The sequence below is a fragment of the Cherax quadricarinatus genome, chromosome 16 (assembly GCF_038502225.1).
Source record: "Cherax quadricarinatus isolate ZL_2023a chromosome 16, ASM3850222v1, whole genome shotgun sequence".
In the NCBI taxonomy this organism is placed as follows: domain Eukaryota; kingdom Metazoa; phylum Arthropoda; class Malacostraca; order Decapoda; family Parastacidae; genus Cherax; species Cherax quadricarinatus.
In genome coordinates, this window is record NC_091307.1 from 48,206,055 (window position 1) to 48,215,746 (window position 9,692).

The 9,692-nt window shown below is 41.8% G+C and overlaps 1 protein-coding gene across 1 annotated transcript in view; it reads left to right on the forward strand.

Moving 5' to 3' along the window:
- Positions 1 to 6,265, forward strand: part of LOC138852790 (glutamate receptor ionotropic, delta-2-like) — a 101,552-nt gene extending 95,287 nt beyond the window's left edge. The window contains exons 12-13 of the mRNA XM_070085672.1: positions 5,899 to 6,028; positions 6,167 to 6,265. Coding sequence (XP_069941773.1) covers positions 5,899 to 6,028; positions 6,167 to 6,265 — 229 coding nt within the window. The remainder of the gene's footprint in view (positions 1 to 5,898; positions 6,029 to 6,166) is intronic.
- Positions 6,266 to 9,692: the final 3,427 nt, after the last annotated feature.

Genomic DNA, 9,692 nt, shown 5'->3' on the forward strand with positions numbered 1-9,692 from the left:
TGGGTTAGAAGTTGCAGTGCGTGTGTGTGTGTGTGTGTGTGTGTGTGTGTGTGTGTGTGTGTGTGTGTGTGTGTGTGTGTGTGTGTGTGTGTGTGTGTGTGTGTGTGTGTGTGTGTGCATACTCACCTAGTTGAGGTTTCAGGGGTCGAGTCCAAGCTCCTGGCCCAGCCTCTTCACTGGTCGCTACTAGGTCACTCTCCCTGAGCCGTGAGCTTTATCATACCTCTGCTTAAAGCTATGTATGGATCCTGCCTCCACTACATCGCTTCCAAAACTATTCCACTTCCTGACTACTCTGTGACTGAAGAAATACTTCCTAACATCCCTGGGATTAATCTGTGTCTTCAGCTTCCAACTGTGTCCCCTTGTTGCTGTGTCCCATCTTTGGAACATTCTGTCTTTGTCCACCTTCTCAATCCCTCTCAGTATTTTGTATGTCGTTATCATGTCCCCACTATCTCTCCTGTCCTCCAGTGTCGTCAGGTTGATTTCCTCGTAGGACATACCTCTCAGCTCTGGGACTAGTCTTGTTGCAAACCTTTGCACTTTCTCTAGTTTCTTTACGTGCTTGGCTAGGTGTGGGTTCCAAACTGGTGCTGCATACTCCAATATGGGCCTAACATACAGGGTGTACAGGATCCTGAACGATTCCTTATTGAGATGTCGGAATGCTGTTCTGAGGTTTGCTAGGCGCCCATATGCTGCAGCAGTTATTTGGTTGATGTGCGCTTCAGGAGATGTGCCTTGTGTTATACTCACCCCAAGATCTTTTTCCTTGAGTGAGGTTTGTAGTCTCTGGCCCCCTAGACTGTACTCCGTCTGCAGTCTTCTTTGCCCTTCCCCAATCGTCATGACTTTGCACTTGGTGGGGTTGAACTCCAGGAGCCAATTGCTGGACCAGGTCTGCAGCCTGTCCAAATCCCTTTGTAGTTCTGCCTGGTCTTCGATCGAATGAATTCTTCTCATCAACTTCACATCATCTGCAAACAGGGACACTTCGGAGTCTATTCTTCCATCATGTCGTTCACAAATACCAGAAACAGCACTGGTCCTAGTGTCAGCATAGTTGCTGATCCTCCTTTACTTGTGTTTATATAGAAGATCCATAATCCTAGTGACTGTATGACGTCACAGGATGCAGCATGAGTGAGTGGGTCGCTCTACCTCGCCCTCACTCTGCGCTTAGATATACAGCAGGCAGTAACACAGCAGGCCTGGGCTCCTTCCTTACCACAGTCTGACAATATATATATCGTTACCATCCAACAAGTGTCTTTACCTTCAACCATCATATCTCCTTCCGAACCCTCTTGACAAATTGGTGCCAGCAGAGGGCCTGTAATTCTGACGATTACAACGATTTCTGGAGATAAATTTCTACTGAGCCGGTCGCCATCTTGTGACGCTAGGCCTGCCGAGAAGGGTAACGCTCGACCTACCTCAAGCCACTACCCGATCAAGCGTCTACCAGCCTCTACATAATTCATTGGTCTGTCTCCTTGTATTAGTGTTTATCTGCTTATTTGCATCACTCCCAGGGGGTTGACCCGAGTTTGCAAAGCAAGCCAAACCAGCATGACAGTCTGTGGTGGGGGAGTCAGCCAGCCTAGCCTTACACCATCCAGCCTTGCCTGCCAAGCCAGCTTTCCACCCCTGCTGTGCTCATTGTTAGAAGTTATCAAGCCACTCTGTGTGAAGAGTTAAGCTAAGCCTGCCAGCAGCTAACTGAGGTGACTAACCCAGTACTCAAGCAAGCCACGTGGGTAGTCTTCTTCATCGCTTTGTGCTTCAAGTTCTAGCCATTCTGAGTGTTTTATCATCCCTGTGGCATTGTGGTATTTCGTGGGTTTGTTTTAAGCCAGCCCAGCTTAGAATGTTTTCGTGCCTAGTGAGGGTGTCCCCAGTGAGGCTTACGCCGTTCATCCCATAGGCTCAGTCACCACGCAGTGTTTCGTCACCGCCCTGCCTCAGCCGCCTCACCCAACCACTACCACTTTTGTACCCTTATTACGGGTTCTAGCACCATATTTTAAGGACCACATAGGGGGTCAAGAGCCAGAGTGTGTATTTTCGTCAGTGGCGCCATCGTAAAAAGCCTCCTGTGTGGGTCCATTGTTGATTTAAGCGCAAAATTCCTCGATCATGTGTGGAGGAGCAGCGAACGCAGTCAGCGACCAGTCTCCTCTACCCTTTACTACCTTAACCTCATTCATCACATCGCTACAGTGATAATATTTTTTCATAGTGACATTTGCGAGTGTTGAGACATTTCCTTTTTGTGTTTCCAGTGATTTCTTAGTGACTTTCAGTAACTCTTGATTAGACTCATTGTTTATTACATGCTGTTTGCAATATTTTTTTTCTGTTCTTAATTCAGTGTTAACTTTTGTGCATTATTTTATGTCTGTTGTGTTGTGCATTTTTTTTTTACATACTTGAAGTAAGTACTTTAGTGTTTTTCCTTGTTGTGTGCAACATATAAGCAGTATAAAATTTGTGTTACACTTCACAATTATCTTGTGCTCACAGTATTGCAGTGAAGTAATTCAGTAATTTATTACCTTGTTTTCTGCATCACAACTCAGTGTTGTCTGTTATAATTTTTTCTCACAGCATTTGTGTATTCTTGCAGTTTTTGTTTTCATTCATTTGCTATTTTATTTTTCTCTGTGTTTTGAACATTCTTGTGTTAATTCTTTTCATTTAACTAGTGACTAATTTGTCTTATCTCGACAGACAATAGTGTCATTATTTTGTGCAAGCAAAACAATTATTTTTCCAAATTTTCACACCTCAAGTTTCATAGCAAGAAAATTCTAGTATTGTGTTTATATTGATGTGTTGTGTTCTGCATCACTGTAAGTGTTCAAGTCTTTTTGTTCTGTGTTTTTGCACCTATTATTTTCATATTTCATTGAACAAATTCACTCTTAGTGCAATTTTTAAGTTCTTCTTTAAAGTAAATTGTTCTTTTGTTTGTTCAGTAAGTGTTGCTTAAGCTGCAATTAAGAGTTAAAGTGTTCACTCAGTTCATTCCTTGATGATAATTTTTTTTCTCTTTTGTAAACTGTATTTTGTTTGTGTGTAATTTTTTTTTATCATTGCATCATTGACTTATTTTGCAATAATTCTTGTGTAAACTTTGTGTTGCCATTAAATTTTTTCTTTCAGAAATTTTATGTAGTGTTGTGCAGTACTTTTGATTAGTAATTGTTATTTGCAATATTGCTAGAGTTTATTTCAGTGCAGTTTCATATGCTCTTTTCTGTGCATAATATTTTATTCTTTGTGTGCCATTTTATTTTCTTTTTAGTGAATTGTTTTCCCACTTTGTTTTAATTTTGCACAAGCTTTATTGAGCCCATTTTCACATTTTTGATTGATTCATCATTTTATTGTTGTATTTCCCTATTGCATTGAGAGTAAAGACAACTCACTGTGCCATTAACTCATTTTAAAGCAAAGTTGAGCAAATTTGATTTGAGTAAAGTACAATTTTTCTTGATTTTCAAAGTGTTGCTTATTCAGTTGAGTATTTTCTTTTGTGAGTGTGAGTTTCCTTGCTTACAGTGTGACCTGTCAATTTTTAATTACTTATGCAGAATAGTTAAGCATTTTCTTCCCATTTAAGCTTATTGTGTCATTCTCTCTTTTTTTTCTTTATGTCCTTGAGTAAGTTCCCTGAGAACATGTCCCAGTCACTTTTGAATGTTCACTTAGTGTATCATGCCAGTCAAAGTCAATATGAATCAGTCCACAGTACCAATATTCCCTTACTGACTGAAAGACAAAACCTAGCCCCTGAGCAATGTGTTTGTTCTCACAGCTTGTATCTGAGATTTGTTAAAGTGCTGCGAAATGTGAAGTTCAGATTAAGCTCCTATAGATTCGTTCATTACTTATTAACGTAGCCGAGCGGTCAGGCACTAGTAATACTGTCACTCCTGTCTGGACTCCAGCCACAATATCGTGCATGCAAGATAGTGTACAGTTACCTTGGGTTTCAGAGGAACCTCAGACAACCCTGGGTGCTGAGACTACTATCCTTGCGATGGCGACTTGTTCAAGTACTCGTTCCTTCCCAGGGGACGCTTTGAGAAGAACTTTACTTACAACGAGTTATGCCATCTCTTGCTGATGCCACAAGCCGTTGCAGAAAGACGTTTCTGTGGCTAGTGTACTCACTTGAGTGTTGTTGTTGTCCCTTGTGTTCCAGATTGTGATCCCATCCTAGTTGACAGTAATTCGTGCAATGTAAGAAGTTATTTCTCGAGTAACTTTCACATGTTGTTAACGTTTGTAAGTGAAGTTTCTTTATAGCTGATACCTCGTGTCACTGTGTGCGACTCAGATTGAATATCAGCATTGTTCACCATATTCATTTCTTTTCCCCTGTGCTTGCAGTGAGAGATAGTAGATTCGTTCTCCATTGCTCATATTGCGTGTTATAGCGTTATTTTTTTCAACCGGGGAGTCACCCACTCCACCGAGTTTGTTCATTTCTCCGGTAAGAAAGAACCAATCCCTTGTGTTCTGGTGTGATTCGATTCCTGCTCCAGGAAGATCTTATTCTGACTGTGAAGCCACCAGCACCCATTAGTGACTTTGTAATGAGTCAAGAATTACTGTATCGAACAGTCGAGTTGAGTACTCCTAGCAATTCCAGTCACTAGTGAATGTAGCTGTATTTTTTGTAGATACTCGTTCAGATCGTCCATGTAGCTGTATCTTTTGTAGATACTCGTTCAGATCGTCCATGTAGCTGTATCTTTTGTAGATACTCGTTCAGATCGTCCTCAGTCAAGGCATGTGTTAGCCATCGCAGAAGAATTCGATCCTCCCAGAGATGATAACCATTCTGCATATGTAAATCTTACCCTCGCAGAATTGGGTTTAAATGTACATAGTCTGTATAATTAGATGACTGAGATGAAGGAAATTGTTATTAACTTATCAGTTATCAGAATTTTTTTTTTTCGTGTTCACGTTCCCTCCATATTCTGAGAATTTGACAGTAATGGTCTGTGTGCACCAGATTGCTTTTGCTGTTAATTCCACCTTGTATATATATTTATTCTTCCTCAGAATCCGTAGAGAGCATGAATACAGATCGATCAATCAATTCCATCCTATATTATACCATGATTTGTTCTTATAATTTGTAATACATTACGTTAAAACTCATTATGTTAACACCCATTACGTAAAACTGAGTATGTTAACATCCATTATGATACCATCCATTAGTTCTTAGTTACATATGTCTTTGTTATTGTACAGAATCAGCCCAGAACCACCTGCCTGTTCAGCCTATAGTATAGTAGTGTATGTCGAGACGACATACGTAACATGTCCGAGCTGTCAGCATAGCTGCTGATCCTCCTTTACATGTGTTTATATAGAAGATCCCTAAGCCTAGTGACTGTATGACGTCACGGGATGCAGCATGAGTGAGTGGGTTGCTCTACCTCGCCCTCACTCCGCGCTTAGACATACAGCAGGCAGTAACACGGCAGGCCTGGGTTCCTCTCCTTACCACAGTCTGACAATATATATATCGTTACCATCCAACAAGTGTGTTTACCTTCAACCATCATATCTCCTTCCGAACCCCCACGACACTAGGACTGACCCCTGTGGGACCCTGTTTGTCACAGGTGTGTGTGTGTGTTTGTGTGTGTGTATGTGTATGTGTGTGTGTTTGTGAGTGTGTGTGTGTGTGTGTGTGTGTATGTGAGTGTCTGTGTATGTGCCTGTGTCTGTATCTCTCTGTGTATGTGAGTGAAAGCAGTTATGAATTCTTCATGAGTACTTACATGTTCCTTTAAATGAATGGCATTAAAGTGAATTTTTTAATCTCATGATGAGTTTATTCATAATTTATGTTTTTACACTCAGGATAATAAGAGTGAAAGAGGCTGGACTGTTTTACCAGTGGATGAAGGAAGAGGAACCAAACTCAACAATCTGTTCTCATTCCCCATCCAAGATTACAGTCAAAACGTCACTTTCAGTCAACAACCTATGGGTAATTTGTTAATATTTCATGTGGTAAAATCCTCGAACTTACGTATTATATGAAATGAAAAGTATAATTTTGAAATATTTCCTTTAAAGAATATTCATTGTTTAATATTAGATACATGTTTTTTGTATTTCCTTCCAGGGAATGTTTATTGTATACACTGGTGGCTTGTCTCTCAGTCTCCTGATATTTTCCCTGGAAATTGTTACCAACTTCTCCTCGCATTCACTACAAGACTAAATCTGGCAAAACAAAACAAAGGCTGAACGAAATCACTGTGACACTTGTGCAAATTTTGTGTATTTTTAATTTTGTTTTTGAAATTTACAGACAAACATTTAATAAATGTGTAGAACATGAAATATGTGTCAAATTTCCTAAAATATGTATGTACACATAAATAATTTTACACTTTCATGTGCCAAAATAAACGAAATTACACCCACACAACCACACAAGTACAAACACACACACAAACAAAGGACACAGACTCACAACTCCCTGAGGTATGGAAGATGGCAAATGTAGTCCGATTTTTTTAAAAAGAAGACAGATACGAGGCATTAAAAAACAGACCTGTGTCACTAACGTGTATATATGCAAAGTCATGGAAAAGATCATCAGGAGGAGAGTGGTGGAGCACCTGGAAAGAAACAACTGTATAATCGACAACCAACATGGTATCAGGGAAGGAAAATCCTGTCACAAACCTTCTGAAGTTTTATGACAAGGTGACAGAAGTAAGACAAGAGAGAGAGGGGTGGACAGACTGCATTTTCTTGGACTGCAAGAAGGCCTTCGACATAGTTCCTCACAAGAGATTACTGCAAAAGCTAGAGTATCAGGCACACATAACAGGAAAGGCACTGCAATGGATCAGAGAATACCTGACAGGGAGGCAACAACGAGTCGTGGTACGTGACGAGTTGTCAGAGTGGGCGCCTGTGATACGCGGGGTTCCACAAAGGTTCTGTGCTGTTTTTGGTATATGTAAATGACATAATGGAAGGGATATACTCAGAAGTGACCATGTTGGCAGATGATGTGAAGTTAATGAGAAGAATCAAATCGGTCGAGGATCAGGCAGAACTACAAAGGAACCTGGACAGGCTACAAGCCTGGTCCAGCAACTGGCTCCTTGAATTTAACCCTGCCAAATGCAAAGTCATGAAGATTGGGGAACAGCAAAGAAGACCCCAGACACAGTGTAGTCTAGGTGGCCAAGGTTAAGGGAAGGTTAAGGGAAATTGGCCTGACGACACTGGAGGACAGGAGGGTCTTGGGAGACATGATATCGACATGTAAAATACCGTACAGAATAGACAAGGTGAACAAAGACAGAATGTTCCAGAAATGGCACATAGAAACAAGGGGTCACAATTGGAAGTTGAAGACTCAGATGAGTAAAAGGGTTGTTAGGAAGTATTTCTTCAGTCATATAGTTGTCAGAAGCAGTGCAAAACAGGATCCTCCAAGAGAAACCACAGTTGAAGGACTCGACAGAATACAAAAGGATGTTCCTAGTCCAAGACAGAACGACAGCAGATGAAGGAGAGGACACAAAAGCGAAAGAAGCAAGGAGGAGAAACAAGGACAGAATCACCAGAGAACAACCAGAGCAAGGCTGAGCAACAAGGACAACAAGCACCCCACAACCAATCACGCTATCCTAACATAAACCACAATCCATACCCACAGCTCCCACCCAACAATCAGCTATAGAATCCCACAGTACACTACCAGGTCCCCCACCATCACCGACCCCCCCCCCCAAAAAAAAAAAAACACAGTGTTAGAGAGGAAACTGAAGGTATGGTACACAAACGCTGATGGAATAACAAATAAGTGGGACGAGTGGCACGAAAGAGTCAAAGAGGCATCATCGGACATCATAGCTCTCACAGAAACCAAGCTCACAAGTATGATATCAGATGCCATCTTTCCAATGGGATATCAGATCCTGAAGAAAGACAGAGAGTACAGAGGGGTTGGAGGAGTGGCACTGCTGGTCAAAATCCAATGGGATTTTGACCAGCTGGGATTTTGATGAGCTGGAGAGAGGAGAGAGAGGAGAAGCAAGAGATTACATAGTAGGAACGCTTCTGTCTGGAGGTCCCAAGGTGATAATTGCAGGGATGTATAACCCACCACAGAACAGCAGGAGGCCAAGGCAAGACTATGATGAGAGTAATAGAGCGATGGTTGACACACTGGTTGAAGTGGCAAGAAGGGCTCATGTGAGCAGGGCAAAGCTACCGATCATGGGTAACTTCAAACACAAGGAAATCTATTGGGAGAACCTGGAGCCACATGGGGGCCAAGAAACGTGGAGGGCTAAGATGATGGAGGTAATACTGGAAAACTTCATGTACCAACATGTAAGGGATACTACCAGATAGAAAGGAGAGGAGGACCCAGCGAGACTGGACCTAGTATTCACCTTGAGTAGTGCAGATATTGAGAACATCACATATGAAGGACCCCTTGGGGCCAGCGATCATGTGGTTTTAAGATTCGAATACACAGTAGAGTTACAAGTGGAGGGAGAAACAGGAAGAGCCGGAAGAATGAAGCCAAACTACAAGAAGGGGGACTAGGTGGGAATGAACTTCCTGAACGGGGTTTAGTGGGACAGAGAACTGGCAGGGAAGTCAGTAAACGAGATGATGGAATATGTAACAACAATATGCAAGGAAGCCGAGGAGAGATTTGTACCCGAGGGTAACAGGAAAAATAAAAAAAAACAGGATGAACCCGTGGTTCGCCCAAAGGTGCAGGGAGGCCAAAACCAAGTGTGTTAGGGAATGGAAGAAGTATAGAAAGCAAACGATCCAGGAGAATAAGCAGAGCAGTCGTAGAGCCAGAAATGCCCATGCATAGGTAAGAAGGGAGGCCCAATGACAATATGAAAATGACATAGCAGCGAAAGCCAAATCTGACCCGAAGCTGTTGCTCAGCCACATCAGGAGGAAAACAACAGTCAAGGACCAGTTAATCAGGCTAAGTAAGGAAGGAGGAGAGATCATAAAAAACGACTGCGAAGTATGTGAGGAACTCAACATGAGATTCAAAGGAGTGTCCACAGAGGAGACAGAAGGGACTCCAAAAAGAAGGAAAGGTGGGGTACACCATCAAATGTTGGACACAATACATACAACCGATTAAGAAGTGAAGAGGCTTCTGAGCAAGCTAGACACTTCAATGGCGATGGGGCCGGATAACATCTCTACATGGGTCCTGAGAGAGGGTGCAGAGGCGCTATGTGTACCCCTAACAACAATATTCAACACAACTATCGAAACAGGGACATTTCCTGAGGTATGGAAGACAGCAAATGTAGTCCCAATTTTTAAAAAAGGAGACAGACAAGAAGCACTAAACTATAGACCAGTGTCACTGATATGTATAGTATGTAAAGTCATGGAGACGATTATCAGAAGAGTGGTGAAACACCTAGAAAGAAATAAGCTTATTAACAACAGTCAACACGGTTTCAGGGACTGGAAATCCTATGTCACAAATCTACTGGAGTTCTATGACAGGCCGACATCATTAAGAAAAAAGAGAGTGAGGAGTGGGTAGATTATAAATTCTTAGACTGTAAGAAGTTTGACACAGTTTCACAAAAGAGATTAGTGCAAAAGCTGGAGGACCAGGCAGGGATAAC